The sequence below is a fragment of the Taudactylus pleione genome, unplaced genomic scaffold (assembly GCF_031769625.1).
Source record: "Taudactylus pleione unplaced genomic scaffold, aTauple2 ptg000198l, whole genome shotgun sequence".
NCBI lineage: Eukaryota > Metazoa > Chordata > Amphibia > Anura > Myobatrachidae > Taudactylus > Taudactylus pleione.
In genome coordinates, this window is record NW_028284600.1 from 9,359,258 (window position 1) to 9,377,113 (window position 17,856).

The 17,856-nt window shown below is 42.5% G+C and overlaps 1 protein-coding gene across 1 annotated transcript in view; it reads right to left on the minus strand.

Moving 5' to 3' along the window:
• The window catches only part of LOC148518849 (alpha-2-macroglobulin-like), a 177,233-nt gene continuing 159,377 nt past the window's right edge, over nt 1-17,856 (minus strand). The window contains exons 34-36 of the mRNA XM_088476972.1: nt 4,523-4,625; nt 1,971-2,012; nt 1-23 (exon numbers count right to left, since the gene is read on the minus strand). Of these exons, the coding sequence (XP_088333098.1) occupies nt 1-23; nt 1,971-2,012; nt 4,523-4,625 (168 nt within the window). The remainder of the gene's footprint in view (nt 24-1,970; nt 2,013-4,522; nt 4,626-17,856) is intronic.

Sequence of the window (17,856 nt, forward strand, 5' to 3'; positions counted from 1 at the left end):
TTATCTTGAATTTCCTGTATTATCTGGAAATCAAAACAAAATCAGAGAGGAGTATTTATTTTTAGAAATGTATTTAGAGAGAATCAATTGGAAAACCACTGCAAATTATATAAAGAGAAAATATTGGGTGTAGCACTGTGTATATCATTGTATAGCCTTATTGCTACTAAAATTACTCAATAAAAATTTTACAGTATTAAAGCATCATGGGGCCTATTCATCAACACTAAAATAAAGTTTTTAAGGACGTTTTCCTTAATTACCGTTATTTTAGTATTCATGAAGATACTTAACACAGGAGATATCACTGATATCTCCTGGTTAAGTCCGCCTGCGTTAATTTCCATACTCCCCATACATTAGTACATTAGTATGGGGATGTAGCAATTAGGCTATTCATCAAATTCTCAAAATTATGTATTTTCGGAATTTGATGGAGTTACTATCCACCACTGTGAGGTTGTGTATAGCAGGTGACACTTACCTGTGTCAGTGTGGGCAGGTCCTCCTCCGCTCCCTCCGGCGCTCCCTCCGGCGCTCCCTGGTCTCTCCTCTGACTCCGGTGGCTGCTCTGACACGTGCTCTCCGGACAGAACACAGTAAAGTTTAGAAAGGAAAAAAAAAAGTTGTTTCTAAACTTTACTGTCTTCTGCCTGGAGAACACAGTGTCAGAACAACAGACGGAGCTGGAGGCGGCTGCAGCGGGCAGGTAAGTCGGGGGGGGGGGAGGGGAGGTGAGCGGAGGGGGGAGGTGGGGGTTGTAATTCCTCTGGTAATTAGATAGAACTCCATGCGAGTTCTAAACCTAATTACCTCCATCATTGTTTCAGTTATGATGAATAGGCCCCTAAGTGGATTATTTATCATTCCTAAAGTAAGGTTTTTATCCTCCTTATTACTTATTTATATAATTTTTAAGATTCACAGCTATTCATATATCCTAGTAATGCAGGAGATATCACTGAGATCTCCTGGTCACAGTCCTGCTGCTTTAATTTTAACCACCCTATACTTTAGTATGGGGATGTAGAAATTATGCCATTCCTCAAATTCCAAAAATTATTTATTTTTGGAATTTCATGGTTACTGTCCACCATCCTCAGCCACCGATAGTGTTTACAAGCTGCCGTCTACACAGCAGCTTGTGCAAGAAAGGGATATTTTCAGATCGCTCCCAGGTGTGTCCTTACTGCCTGCGCCTCTCCATCCACATTCTTGTTACTATCCAGTCTTATATTATACACTTTAGCACCCGCTCACCTGGACCCACGCTCACCTTGAGAACACTAGGTGTCAGCCTGAGTCGAAGGGGGTAGGATTTACAGAGGACGACAGAGGGTGCGGGGATACAGGGTGCGGGGCCACTGGGGGACAGAACCCACTCAGACAGTAGTTATGGGCAGGCCCCTGCACACTACACAATATTGCTAACGATTTGACCGATTCCGACGCATTGGAATTACAAATCGTCAATATCGTGCAGTGTGTATGTACTACATCACATAGCGCGCGCTCCCGTGCGGTCATCAGCCACATCGCCTGATTCTTTTGTACATGCAGGAAGATCAGGCGATGTGGCTGATGATCCCATGCAGCGCTATACAGCGGGGGCCGGCATATCGGACGGTCAGGCACCAGATCGCCCAGTGTGTAGGGACCGCCTGATATGACGGCACGTCAACGCTGGGGTCATGGGTTGCATCGCTGGGTACACATCGTTTAGTGTGTACCCAGCTTTACACATTATGAGCATACATGCAAGTGAGCAGACTCCCACCTTTGCAGTCTGTCTTCTCTGGAGAAATACTTGCAGAAACTATTTTGGGAATTAAGGCAACAATACAGTCATAAAATAAATAATAAAGGCCCATCTGTTCAGAAATGTAGATGGACAATAAAGACTGCAAATAAATGGGAACTAGTATACAGTAGTGGAGATGTATTAAAATCTGTAATAACAATTAATTTACCGATGCTGCAAGGAGAGTTGTATTCTGCAATTGCATATTCATCTGCAAGATGAGAGAAAAGATTATATTAGTAATTATAAGATGTATTTGGCCAAGTTTGCTGTGTTGGGGCTGCCCCAGTAACTATATCTGAGTACTTTGTTAAAGAGCAATTAAACTTAAATTGATTCCTTGTTCCTATCTTTAAAATATCTACAGTAACACTTCAGTGTAGTAAAGAAACCATATTCATCAGATCACATACTTGACAGGATGGTTTTCTAATTTCACAGGTCATTTTTATTGCTTTATTTATTGCACTATGGGCTGGATCCAATTAGCAGCAAAAAGTCGGGTTTTTGCGAATATTTTTCAAAGGTGCAAACTTTTTGCACAAAAATACATATCGTGCAATCTTATTGCCGAAGTTTTTGCACATGCAAATTCTCCATAGACAAAAAACGACTAACAGGGGTATTCAATATGGGTGCGACAACATCGTTTTTGCGTTAATATCGCAATTATGACGTCATTATCGCAGGTTTTACTTTTACGCCCTATTCAATTTCAAAGACTTATCGCAGTTTTGACAAGTCTTTGATAAAAAACGGTGATAACTTTTCACCATTGAATAGGTGTCGAAAAAAAGTGCAGAATTGGGGTTTAGGGGTGCAGGCTTAAAAAAAATAGCCTGCACCCCTGAGATTGACATTTAAAAAAGAACTGTGTCAAAAAAAGTAAAAAAAAAATATAGGGACACCCCAAAAAATTAATTTAAAAATTGGGGTGCAAAAAAAAAAAGGGAAAAAATTGTTAAACAATAGGGAAATAGGTTCAGGGCTATTCTGCATGTATGCGGGAGGTGTTTTGAAGAATAGAATTATAGCGGCAGGTGCACAAATGCAGAATTTTTAAAAACTTACTTTAGGGACATCAAAATATGCTAGTACCCATTTTCATGTACCCCAAATTTGATGGGACCACTTAAAAAACCGAAAAAAATAACCTAAGTGCTCTTCTGCATCACTTCTTCAATGTCGGGAAAAAAACACCTGCTGTGGCTATTTAAATCCCCGACTTTCAATTAAAGGCTAAAACGGGGGTACCCATAGTGTTCCCCCATGTTTTTACAACTTTGGGGGGGTCTTACAATTATTTGAAGGAAAAATTCGTAACTTTACGCAAATCCAACTTCGGAGTTTCCCGTTTTCGTTAATTTTATATTGAATACGGGGTTAAGCGGGAGCGCGCAGCAGACTTAACGCTGAAAAAAACTCCGATATATAACGTTAACTTCGGCAGTGAAGTTAACGTTTCATATTGAATACCCCTCTTAAAGTTTTCACTATCTTAGAGCAGGTGAAAAGTTGTTCAAAATCCCTGTTTTTGGTTGAAAATTTCAGGACTTGGTTCAGAACCCTTTGGACACCCACCTAATGTCAAATTAGGCAAAGATAATTTTTTAATTAGCTTAATTTGACTAATAATAACATGTCATTTTAGGAGTGAAAAAATTAAAAGTGTTGGAAAATGGTTTTAAAGTATTGGGTCTGGTATTTTTGGGGGCTGCGTGGATGGGACATGTGTTTTAAACATAGCAGGTGGCTGCACCAGGTGTATTTTTAACAATTTTTAAATTAGCACTTTTTTGACTCAAAAATATACTTGCATCCATTTCACCCTTAATTTAACTGCAGCATTAATTTTGGCAAAATAAAAATGCTTATTATAATTTTTCCACTGTTACTCAAAAATGCATTAAACAGCCATTTGACAAAATAACTCAAAATACTGTTTTTAGGGCCACTAATAAACTTTTATATTGATTTCCTATGTCAGTTTGCCTTTTATGGGGTACAGACAGGTTTCCTCAAATTCACCTGTGCTTTTCGCAAGTTACTTCCCAAAAAGTTTTCCGCATCGAGTCTTTTGTAATAGGACAGTGCGGAGAAGGGGAGCGTGCATAGACAAAAACGCAAAAATATCTCTCCAAAACAAGTGTGTGAAAACTTCACCGAACTTACGTTTTCGCTTTATCGCATCTAAAAGAATTCCCACCTATGTGGGTAGAGTATTTAAACAACCAGAGGATCAAAGCAACAGATCTCCTCTCGTCTAGCTAAAGTTGAGCATTGATATTCAGTATATAAAAATTTTCGATATTCCATTTGATATGATACATTAGTTGTTGCAATTCATACTGTATATATCGAGTGCATTGAATCTGCCATAAAGATACAGTATATCTTTCCCAACCAACAAGCTACTTTTCCCATCTCTCCTGCAGCCATTTGGGGCTGTCCTGAGATTCTCTGAGAGGCTGAGAGAGCACATTTTGGTATTTTCTGATAGCCCCTTTTCAGCCTCTTAGGGAATCTCATTGCAGCAGCCCCCACCACAGACCTGGTACATACTGCTAATGTGTATGTACAGTAGCGGATACAAGTGTGTTCGAATAACAATACTATTCTAATGAATGTTTTTTGTTCTTCAGAATATCAATGATAAACCACCGACTGGCTACCCTACCTCTAGCCTTGTGTGTCTCTCAATTTTAAAAAGAGTGACATTACCTGTCTCATAGTAATCATACACTTTCACTGTGGCTGGTTTCAGGTCCTTAACTTCAATATCCTGCTCGACTTGGAAGGAGAGATTGATAGAACTTTGACCAAGCTAGAAAGGGAAAGAGGTCATAATCATGACTGTGAACAAGCTGCAGTACAGTGAAGTGCAATAAAGTAATTATTATGAATAGAGATTTGCTGGTTTTGGTTCTAATTCATTGTCTGGTTTTGCCAAAACGCAGTGACTGGTTTTGATTTTTTTTTAAAAATTGACAAAAAAGCTAAAAATCACACTTTTTGAGCCTTTTTTTGTTTCTATAGTATTATTAGCCTCAATAACATTATTTTCCACTCATTTCCAGTCAATTTTGACCGCCTCACAACTCACAATATTATTTACATCCAGTTTAGGGCAAAAGGTTGCTTTGAGATAGCTGGCTGACTAAACTAAGCAACAGCAATGAGCGGCACAAACACGTGGCAGTTCACCTTCCAACATGGCACATCAGAAAACAAATGTTTTCATTAATCAAGAGGCCTGAGGGAGATAGAGCATGTTGTAGGCAGGGAAAATTAAGGGGTGATTCAGAGTAAATTTAAATAAGTTTTGGATTCCAAAGCAAATTTATGAGGGACGAGGGGAAATATTTTAATCATTCACATCAGTCCTTGCCCCAGTTGAACTCTTTAGTGGTTCCGAATATTTTTTAAATCAAAGAGTCATGCAGGAAATGCTGTCTGTGGCCGTAAAAATTTCTGGACATTTTAATCTTCTCTACAGTTGTATGAGGTCATTCTCCTCATCTGATTCCTCCCCCTAATCAGTATGTAGATCATACTCATGCAATAATAATCCATCCCCGCTGGAATACACCAGTACAGGTACCTCTGTATTTTTTTTACGTAATTGGCAGTAATGGTCGTCCTCATCAAATTTCCAGTTCATTTTGATGAACATCATCTTTTCCACATTTTAAGGCAATAGCCTCCTACGCCTATCACTGATAAGGTTCCCGGCTGTGCTGAAAACTCTTTCTGAGTACACGCTGGAGGGTGGGCAGCTTAGGTAATGCAAAGCCAGTCTGCACAAAGACTTTTTTTGCGAATTCTTTTAAACCCAACTAGATGTCACAAATTGACTCCTCTGCATCACCACTGGGTCTTTTGGAAAAGCTGAGTTTTTTCATGCCAGCTGCCGGAGAAACTTACGGAGGAGATATTGTTATGCATCTCTTAGGGTCTGGGTCAGTTGGAAAGAAAGATATGATATATGACTTAAACCTGGGATCAAGCACAGTCATCAATATGTAATGATCCGATTTCAAGATATTGGAAACTCTTGGATCCTGGATCGAAGCAAACAAAAGACTTGATCTACAAGTCCAAATTTCTTAAGCTGATTTTCCAAAAGCCTAATTAGGGGAATCACCTGACTCAAGCTAGGAGTGTCTGAACTCACTTCACAGGTGGCTACTTAGAACGGTTTGAGCACCTTGCACAAGATGGAAAGCATTCTCCACTGCGCTGGACTAAGCAACACTCCCCCTCCTCTCCAAATGTCATGGCTTGTTGTTTAGCTGTGGATGGCTTTTTGCTGTTCATCCATCCGCTGAAGCATATAACGGGTGGAATTCCACTTGGTTACCACTTCTTTCTTCAGTTGGTAGCATGGCAAATTCAACTGCTCTTGCAGTTGCTGCAATCTCCTGCATGCTGCGGCTGAATGGCGAAAATGTCCCAAAATTTTTCGGGCCACAGACAGCATCTCCTGTATGCCCCTGTCATTTAAAAAAAAAACCTGTATCGCCAAGTTGATTGTGTGAGCAAAACATGGGATGTATTGGACTTCATCCAGCTGTAATGCTCTCACAATAATGGTGGCATTGTCAGAAGTCACAAATCCTGAGGAGAATCCAAGTGGGGTTAGCCATTTTGCTATGACATACCTTAGTTTTTCTAAGATGTCAGTGGTATGTCTCTTAGTGAAGCAGGTGATACACAGAGTAGCCTGCCTCTGAATGAGCATGCGTTGTTTGTTAGATACTGCTTCAGCTGCTGAAGATGAATCACCCATCCAGTGGGCTGTTACGTTCATGTAGTCTTTAGTTTGCCCAAAACAGGTTGTCCACATATCTGTGGTTAGGTGGACAGTGGGTATATTGGAATTTTGTGGCCCACTAGTTAGGTTTTTTTTAACATCTGGTACAGCCGAGGAATGGCTTTTTGAGTAAAATGGAAATGAGATGGAATTTGGTACCGGGGACATAGGACCTCAATTAACTATGTGAAACCCACTGCATTAATTGTGGATATTGGATGCAGATATAATACCAGCATAGCCTTAGAGACATCAGTGATCCACTGTGCGACTGGGTGAGAGCTGTCATACTTGTTTCCCCTTACAAAGGATTTTTACACAGTCAGTTGTTATTTTTAAAACAATAGTCTTCTTCCTGGTCCCCTTCTGGGATGAAGATCCAACAGCAGCAGGCCTATTGCTGAAGGATTCTTTTGAGGATTCCTGGTTGATAGGGGAGAAGTCACCTAGACTTAACAAACTGGATCAGGACTAACAATGACCTCCGATCATTACTGTGGATATTGAGGATGAAGGTATTGTCGGTAGAGTTTGCAGGAGCTAGTATCTAGTTGCACTTGAGAGAAAGGAGCTAGCTGATGCTGGACTGCTTGTTGTTATTTATTTAGCACCAATTTCTGGTTTTGTCAAAAATTTTTTTAATGAGTTGAGTTAGCTGCAAATGATGTAACAGGGATGAGGTTCCTAGATGGTTAATACCCCTACCTCTACTCACTGTAGTTTTACAAACACTACAGATGGCTTGACAAATGTTGTTAGGATTTGGGTAAAAATAATTCCATACATAAGAGGTGCATTTGTTGTTCCTATGCCCAGGCATGACAATGACCTTCCTCTTATCATGGCCAATAGCTGCTTACACTGTTGCCTGACTTATACAAACATCCTCATCCTCAACATCCTCATTAGTGCCAGCGTCAGCTACACAAATATCCCCCACACCCTTGTGCACTTCCTTGGTGGCATCCTCAATTTCTATGTCCTCTGCTACATTTGTGCTGCTCATCCCCACATTTGCAGAGAACAGAAATGGTGGAAGGTGGCTTCTCTCCAAGTACAACAGTATAAGAAAGGTCAAGCTCATTGTTACGGTCTCCTAGGACTCACCGTCTAAGACCTCTAGACTCACTCAGATGAGGTCTTCACCAATAGCAGCCACCCGCTGTTACCTTAGAACTGGACATGTTCACCGGTACTTAGATGTTCACCTGGACTTAACTTGTCTTACACCGTTATCCTAGGGCCACAAGATGTTATTCAACTGTAGAATTACAGAAGAGGGTGAGATATACAAGGAGGAGTTGACAGAGTGTGGCCTTAAGAGCTGATGGATGGATATCCTGGCTGAGTAGCAGCCTAGAAGGCTGAGGTGTGGCTTTGAGAGCCGTGTGTACAGCTGGAGAGCCAATAGATGCTCCAACAACAATGCGGCCTTGAGGGCCAAAATGTGGCTTTAAGAGCCAGGATGTGCCTTGGAAAGCTGATGGGAGTAAAGGCTGAGATGCGTCTTTGAGGGCCGAGGTGTGGCTTTGAGAGCTGAGGTGCGGCTTGAGAGCCGAGATGCAGCTGGAGAGCTGATAGAGGTTCCAGCAGAGATGCGGCCTTGAGGGCCGTGATGTGGCTTGAGAGCCGAGGTGCGGCTTTGAGAGCCGAGATGCAGCCTTGAGGGTCATGGTGACAAAGACCCAGAGAATATGGCAGCTCACAGAAAAACAGAACTCTAAATGATGGAATGAGAGTATTAGCTGAGAATCTCCGAAGCACAGGCTGAAAGAGGCACAGGTGGGCACATACACAACTGGCAGGAACCAGAAGCAGACGTCAGAAATGCTATAGCTGGAAAGTTGGCAATGAACTTGCAGGCTTCAGAAAGGAATTGAACCAATAGACTAACAGGGTAGGTGATTAATGGTAATCCACAGGTGAAGAGGACACATCATCCAGTATCACGTGCTGTAACCCGGTGTCCTAGTCTCCTAGCAACAGAAGGTGTTGCCAGGGAGCAGAAGTCCAGGCATGTGGCTGGCGACCTGGAGGAAGAGAGACAACTGGACAACGGGTATTTAATAAGGCACGCTACCAAATTGTTACACTCACACATCGCACTTGCAGACACACTTAGACTCTCCTCAAGGATTTGTGACATTTCTGTTTCTGAACATACAGTTCTACTGCCTTAGTGGTTTTCATTTTTTTACACCTTTTCTACACTCAGAACCACCACTCATAATAAAGGTCAAGGTCTAAGTCTGCGTGTGGTGTATTGCATGTTGCCAATTTTATGTTTTTCTGCACCATTCTTTCTCTTTATTAGATGTGTTTTTTTCTTTAGCACTCTATATTTGTTTTTTGATTTTAGATGCCCTGACTTAGACCCTCTATGTCATTGAGCATCGGCTTTAGTAGATGACGTTGAAAGACTAGCATCATCATCATCATGACTGGTGGCAGAAGCTGCAGCATTTGGTTGCTCTTCTCTAAACTGAACGTTATCCATTTTTCAATTTGCAGATCACTGTGTGGCTTATATATGCATGTGAACAAAGTGCACCAAACAGTACAAACACTACAATTATTGAATGTATTTTATTGATGTTGCAGCTCTATTCCTGCTTGGACTGGAGCCACAGGGCTTATATATGCATGTGAACAAAGTGCACCAAACAGTACAAACAATACAATTATTTAATTTATTTATTTGATGTTGCAGCTCTATTCCAGCGTGGACTTGAGACATAGGGCTTGCCTTATATATGTACGTGAACAAAGCGCACCAAGCAGTACAATTATTTAATTTATTTTTTCATGTCACAGCTCTATTCCTGCATGGACTGGACACACATGAATCGAGTGGAATCCGAGTCAGGCTGGAAAAGATGAGTAAACAGCTCAGATTGACTTGGATTCCTGATGTTTGGGCGGGTTCGGATTCCAAGGACTCCAAACCGCTCATCTCTAATTATGACAGCTATGGTTATTTACTGTTATACAAAATTAATATATAAATAAAATAAATTGAGCTGTACCAAATGGACATTAAACTAAGCAAAAAAAAGGCATAAACATGTAGTTAGGGATGATTGATAGAGATAAAACAACTAAAAGTTTGATCATGTTCAGACAGCACAAATTTATTGGATTGTATATGTCTACTACTATGACTAAATATACAATACAGTATTTTATCATTCTGCAATGTGAGACATTGCTCCTGACTGGCTACCCAGGCACAGTAGTAAGTAGGCTGGGGGCACTATGATTTTTTTTCTTGATCTACTGACATTGATAGTGTCATGAATTATTTATTTACCATTGGGAGCATTATATGTTTATATTTAACAATGACTGCGACACATGTAAAAGGGTAGAGTAGGGGATCCCGGCGGTTCGGATGCCGGCGGTCAGAATCCCGACACAAACAGGTAAGTGTCCTAACCCTAACCCTCCCCCAACCCCTAACCTACCTTTCCCATAGCCTGACCCTAACCCTCCCACCCCGCAACCTAACCCTAACACTACCCCCACAGCCTTACCCTAACCCTAAATCTCCTCCTAACCCTACTACTTAATATCGGGATGCTAGTTGTTGGGATTCTGGTGCTGGGATTTCGACCACAGGGATGCCAACTACATCCCATGTGAACGCCCTTGTGACACTGAAAGTGCATGTATTTACTTGTGCACATGTACAGTACATGTTAGCACTGTATATTGAGAGTATTGCCTGTACAATCACAATTTATGTGCGGAGGCCCCCCTAGAGCAGCGGTCCCCATGCTGAGTAGGCTGAGCTTGTATAACATGAAAGGGAGGGTTTTGTAATTATTTAATTTTGACAGGCAAAGAAGCTGAAACAGCATGTGGTTATCAAACAATGGAGTTATCCCAATATATGTCTAGGGAACCAGGAAAGGTTTCCCATGATCAGTAGAACAATGTATATGGAATAATAATTCATTGCATCTAGCAACTAGTATTATTTCAGGATTTATGATAATCACCAAGTACATATGATGTAGTATGGGTTATTTATTATTAATAATAGGATGTTATTAAAAGCAATCATCCATATCTCAGAATGTTTGGATAATATCGTAGATGATTCTGTTGGTCGAGCCTGTATCTAACTATGAGTAGTGGCACATGTACATGCTATGATTACTACTGTATGACCACAATTACACAGTTAGATGCCATCATCAATGTGGTCACCAATTTTGCCACACAATAGATTTAAATAAAGTGAATTAGAAATGTAATATGAAGTGTTAGGATTAGTTGTTGAATTATGAGAATCACTATATACAAGAAATAGAGTATTAGCTATAAAATAATAAGATGATATCATTGAAAGCAATTAACCTACAGGCACCGATTTCCTTGGATGATTTCATTGGTTGTGCCCATATCTGGGGAGATGCAGTTAGAGAAACATTGACATGTTTTGGTACAATGGACACAGATATGAATTTGGATGTGTGACCGGCAGTTGCCATGCAACTGATCCAAACAAGATACGTCAGATAAATACAGTTTAGAGAGTGAAGTGGCATTGTTTCATTGGCCCCAGAATACACTGAAATGTACAGAAAGTCATTATTGATGGATCTTAAATAAGTGACGTGGGGAGATATAAATGGCTCTAGACTAGGGGTGGGCAATAAGCGGCTGCTCTAGACACTCCACTGAAATATGTAACAGGAAATAAAAGCTATTTCCACGAGATTTAAGAAATTAATTATTTTTAGGAGAATATATCATAGTATGATGGTTTTCAATTTTATGTTCATATGGTTTCATACAGTATGGTGTAGGTGTTTTGGCTCAGATCTTCCCATCAAGTTCGACTGTCAGAAAAAGGCAAAACATCATCTTTCATGGACACCTGTGGTGGGAAGATCCTAGCCCAAACCGAACAGCTCATCTCAAGTTTTTATGCAAAGTATGCTATTTAGCCAATTGTGGATGCTAATTGGTTAGTACTTGTATACATAAAGGAGATTTCAGGGCCCTTGTGCTCCTAGGCAAAGAAAAGAGAAGTTACAGATGCTTCATTTGGGACAATATTGCTCTTCCATGTCTGAGAGTTGGTGCTATCAATTGTGTAAGGAGTATACTGGCAGGGGTGGCGAGAGTAGGGGTACAGAGGTTAAAGTGAGCCAGAACGGGGCAGATCTGTGTTCCATCACCAGTTCCACCTCCTCTGGCCCACCTCTGCCGGGCGCCACCGGGAGGCTCCATTTGCCGGCCGCCCACTGAGATTTTGTTACCAGCGGGCGCCTGGCTCCTTCCCCACAGTGCCAGCAGCAGCCGGAGACTGGAGTTCACTCCTGAGCTCCGGCTTCTGCAGTGTGCACTATGGGAAAGCTGTCATGACGTATGTCTCATAGTTCCGAGGAGCATCGTGTCGGACACCCGTGGACGCAGGAGCGAGGCTTAAGGTAAGTATTGTGTTTATTTCATGTCGGTGGCACTACTACAGGGGGCACTACTACAGTGGGCATTACTACAGGCAGCATTACTATTGTGGGCATTACTATTGGGGGAACTAATACTAGGGGCACTACTACAGGGATAATTACTACAGGGAGGATTACTACTGGGGCATTACATTTGGGGGCACTGCTACATGGTTCATTACTACTGGGACATTATTATTGGGGGCATTACTATTGGGGGCATTACTATTGTGGGAATTACTATTGGGGCACTACTACAGGGGACATTACTTTTGGGGGCACTACTACAGGGGGCATTACTACTGGGAGCATTACTACTGGGAGCACTACTACAGGGGGCATTACTATTGAGGACATTACTATTGGGGGCACTACTACAGGGGTACTACTACTGGGGGAACTACTACTGGGGGCACTGAATAAGGGGTACTGCATAAGGGGCACTACTACTGGGGGCACTACAAAAGGGGCACCACTCCTAAGGGCACTGCATAAGGGCACTACTACTGGGGCACTTCTATTGAGGGCATTACTATTGGGGGCACTACAGGGAGCATTACTACTGGGGCATTACTATTGGGGCACTACCACAGGGAGCATTACTATTGTGAGCATAACTATTGGGGGCACTACTACAGGGGGCATTACTATTGAGGACACTACTACAGAGAGCATTACTACTGTGGCATTACTATTGGGGGCACTACTACATGGGGCTTTACTACTGGGGGCATTACTATTGGGGGCATTACTACAGGGGACATTACTATTGTGAGCAATATTATTGGGGGCACTACTACAGGGGGCAGTACTATTGAGGACATTACTATTGGGGTCACTACTATTGAGTGCACTACTACAGTGGACATTACTACTGGGGGCATTACTACAGGGGCACTACTACAGGGGGCACTACTACTGGGGGCATTGCAAATGGGGAACTGCATAAGGGGCACCACTCTTGGGGGCACTGCATAAGGGGCACTACTACTGAGGGCAGTGCATAAGGGGCACCACTCTTAAGGGCACTGCATAAGGGCACTACTACTGGGGGCACTGCATAAGGGGCACTACCACTGTGGGCATTGCATAAGGGGCACCACTCTTGGGGGCAATGCATGAGGGGCACCACTCCTGGGGGCACCACATAAGAGACACCACTACTAGGGGCACTGCATAAGGGGCACCTGTATTGTGGGCTCTGCATAAGGGGCACTACCACTGTGGGCACTGCCACTATTGGGGGCACTGCATAAGGGGCACCACTCCTGGGGACACTTCATAAGGGGCACTACCACTATTAGGGGTACTGCAGAAGGGGCACCACTACTGTGGGCATTGTATAAGGGGCACTACTACTGTGGGCATTATGTGTATTAGGGGCAATAGTACTGTGGACATGGTGTATAAAGGGCATTACTAAGGGTTTTTATAGTAGGGGCACTACTGTCATAACATGAATAAGGGACACTTCTATGTGGTGTAATGTGAATTAGGGGCACTATGGGCCTGATTCAGACCCGGTCGCAAGCGCCGAGTGCTCACAACTGGGTCGATGGTGGCCCAGAGCGCATGTGCACGACGTGCGCATGCGGGAGACACGGATAGCGACGGGCAATCCGTCGCTCCGGGTCTCGTACCAAAGGGGGCGTGCTGTCGATGTTGAGTGACAGCACGCCCCCTTTGGTGGGCGGGCCGGGGGAGTGGCTGCCAAAATGGAGACATTCCCATGTGAACGCCTTCACTTGGGGCCGACCCCACTGACATCACGAGTGATGTCAGTGGGAGAGATTTCGGCTCTGTTAGAGCTGAAATCTCTCTGGGGCTTGCGCCAATGAGACCCTACCACAAGGGTCTCATCGCAAGCCTGATGGTCGCGTTGGTCTTGACCATCGCGACCATCTTCCTGGCCGCTCGCTATAGCTGTGGGTGGTCACCCACAGCTATGCAAGTGGCCAGGAGGCCGTTCTTAAAAAAAAAAGACCGGCCCTGATTCAGAGCGTCCGACTCTGAATCAGGGCCTATGTGCAGTGAAATGTGAATAAGATTGTGCTACTCTGTGGCACAATTTGAATAGGGAATGCTATTGTGACCACATCCCTTTCATTTGAAACCACGCCCTCTTTTTGACGCACTGTCCCTTTATTGAAAAAGCACAGAGGGGAGGGGGCTGAGTTCCACCACTTCTCTAAGAAGCACTGAGGGGGAGTGTACTCATTACTCAGGCTTGGGCTTGATGGAGGGGCCTGGCGGGGACATGGGCCCGCCACCTGTTAGCGGCAGCAGCCAATATCTCCCCAGCTCAGCATATGCTTATCAGCAGCAGCAGTCTCCTATGGTTAGCTATGTGGGGAGAGGGGGGTGATTACACTGATTGCGTTCCCCCCTCCGTAGATTTGCCACTGGCAGAGAGGAATATGGCGCCCCCATGCAGTAAATAACAGTTTTTCCATAGTTTTTTCTTAGAAGGAGGTGTGACCTCGTCTCCATACATTAGGCTATGACCCCCCAAATTACCCTGGCCCCGCACAGCTCTTGTATCTCGGGACTTAATTTAAGAACTTTACCAACCTGTACCTACATTATATTTGGTGGGAAACAAATGCTGTACTTTAGCAGAAGTTCTATTTGGAGGATAAACCGTATATACAGTATGATTTTAACGTTTTTATATTTTGATAAAGGGTTGTCTAGCTGTTTTCTCTCCCTCTCTCCCTTTTTACTTATCTAATGATAACGAAGTCCCAGTCAGCGAATGGTACGACATTTTTGAAGGTAGATGTAAAAATAATGGTAGACAAGCAGGAAAAGCCTATGAGCATGAGTTACAAGAGAGAAAATACACAAAAATTTGTAATTTGAATCACAAATGGACTACACTGGATTTGGAATAAAGTTGCCCAAGGTGTATTATATATGTGTGTGTATATATATATATATATATATATATAAAATTATATATACACACATATATACACAGTCAGGTGCACAAATATTGGGACATTGACAGAATTTTCATATTTTGGCCTCTATTCACCACCACAATGGCTTTGAAATGAAACAAACAAGATGTGCTTTAACTGCAGACTTTCAGATTTAATTTGAGGATAATTACATCTAAATCAGGTGAATGGTGTAGGAATTACAACGGTTTCTATATGTGCCTCCCACTTTTTAAGAGGCCAAAAGTAATGGGACTATCAACTCAAAAGCTATTTCATGGACAGGTGTGGGCTATTCCCCCGTTATTTCATTATCAATTAAGCAGGTAAAAGGTCTGGAGTTGATTCTAGGTGTGACATTTGCATTTGGAATCAGTTGCTGTCGACTGTAAATATGAGATCCAAAGAGCTGTCACTATCAGTGAAGCAAGCCATCATTAGGCTGAAAAATCAAAACAAACCCATCAGAGAGATAGCAAAAACATTAGGTGTGGCCAAATCAACTGTTTGGAACATTCTTAAAAAGAAAGAATGCACCGAAGAGCTCAGCAACACCAAAAGACCAGGAAGACCACGGAAAACAACTGTGGTGAATGACAGAAGAATTATTTCCCTGGTGAAGAAAAACCCCTTCACAACAGTTGGCCAAATCAAGAACACTCTCCAGGAGTTAGGTGTATATGTGTCAAAGTCAACAATCAAGAGAAGACTTCACAAGAGTGGATATAGAGGGTTCACCACAAGATGTAAACCATTGGTGAGCCACAAAAACAGGAAGACCAGATTAGAGTTTGCCAAACAACATCTAAAAAAACCATTACAGTTCTGGAACAACATCCTATGGACAGATGAGACAAAGATCAACTTGTACCAGAGTAATGGGAAGAGAAGAGTATGGAAAAGGAAAGGAACTGCTCATGATCCAAAACATACCACCTCATCAGTGAAGCATGGTGGTGGTAGTGTCATGGCGAGGGCATGTATGGCTGCCAATGGAACTGGTTCCTTTGTATTTATTGATGATGTGACTGCTGACAAAAGCATGAATGAATTCTGAAGTGTTTCGTGCAATATTATATGCTCATATTCAGTCAAATGCTTCAGGACTCATTGGACGGCGCTTCACAGTGCAGATGGACAATGACCCGAAGCATACTGCAAAAGCAACCAAAGAGTTTTTTAAGGCTAAAAAGTGGAATGTTATGCAATGGCCAAGTCAATCCCCTGACCTGAATCCGATTGAGCATGCATTTCACTTGATGAAGACAAAACTGAAGGGAAAATGCCCCTAGAACAAGCAGGAACTGAAGACATTTGCAGTAGAGGCCTGGCAGAGCATCACCAGGGATGAAACCCAGCGTCTGGCGATGTCTATGCGTTCCAGACTTCAGGCTGTAATTGCCTGCAAAGGATTTGCAACAAAGTATTAAAAAGTTAGATTTAGGATTGTTTAGTTTGTCCCATTAATATTGGCCCCTTAAAAAGTGGGAGGCACATATAGAAACCGTTACTACACCGTGCACCTGATTTGGATGTAATTACCCTCAAATTAAATCTGAAAGTCTGCAGTTAAAGCACATCTTGTTTGTTTCATTTCAAAGCCATTGTGGTGGTGAATAGAGGCCAAAATATGAAAATTCTGTCAATGTCCCAATATTTATGCACCTGACTATATAGACTATATATATATATATATATGTATATATATATATATATATATATCTATCTATCTATATATATATATATTAGGGGTGTGCACCGGCCACTTTTCGTGTTTTGTGTTTTGGTTTTGGATCTGGATCTTTCTTCATGTTTTGGATCTGGATTGGTTTTGCCAAAACCACCCTTCCGTGTTTTGGGTTCTGGGTTTTGTGTTTTGGATCTGTATTTTTTTGAAAAAAAGCATAAAAAGCTAAAATCACAGAATTTGTAGGTTTTTCTGCTCCTATGCTATTATTAACCTCAATAACCTTAATTTCCACTCATTTCCAGTCTATTCTGAACACCTCACACCTCACAATAGTGTTTTTATGTCCAAAAGGTTGCACCGAGGTAGCTGGATGACTATGCTAAGCGACATGAGTGGGCGTCACAAACACGTGTCCCATCTAGGCGTGATACTGCAGTGGCAGACAGGATGGCAGTTTGAAAAACTAGGCCCCAAACTGTACATAATGCAAAGAAAAAAAAGAGGTGCAAGATGGAATTGTCCTTGGGCCCTCCCACCCACCCTTATGTTGTATAAACAGGACATGCACACTTTAACAAACCAATCATTTCAGCGCCAGGGTCTGCCACACAACTGTGGCTGGAATGATTGGTTCGTTTGGGCCCCCACAAAACAAGCTGGCAATTAATCTGTCCCTGCACAAACTGGCTCTACGGAGGCAAGATGTCATCCTCATCCTCCTCAGTGTGTACATCCTCATCCTCACAAAGTATTAACTCGTCCCCACTTGAATCCACCACCACAGGTCCCTCTGTACGTTCTGGAGGCTGGTCTCCCTGGAAGAGCTGATAATTCATTTTGATGAACATCATCTTCTCCACATTCTGTGGAAGCAACCTCCTATGCCTTTCGCTGACAAGGTTCCCGGCTGCACTAAACACTCTTTCGGAGTACACACTGGAGGGGGGGGCAACTCAGGTAAAATAGAGCCAGTTTGTACAGGGGCCTCCAAATTGCCTCTTTTTCCTGCCAGTACAGGTATGGACTGTCTGACATGCCTACTTGGATGCTGTCACCGATGTAATCCTCCACCATTCTGTCAATGGTGACAGTATCATATGCAGTGACAGTAGACATGTCAGAAATTGTTGCCAGGTCCTTCAGTCCGGACC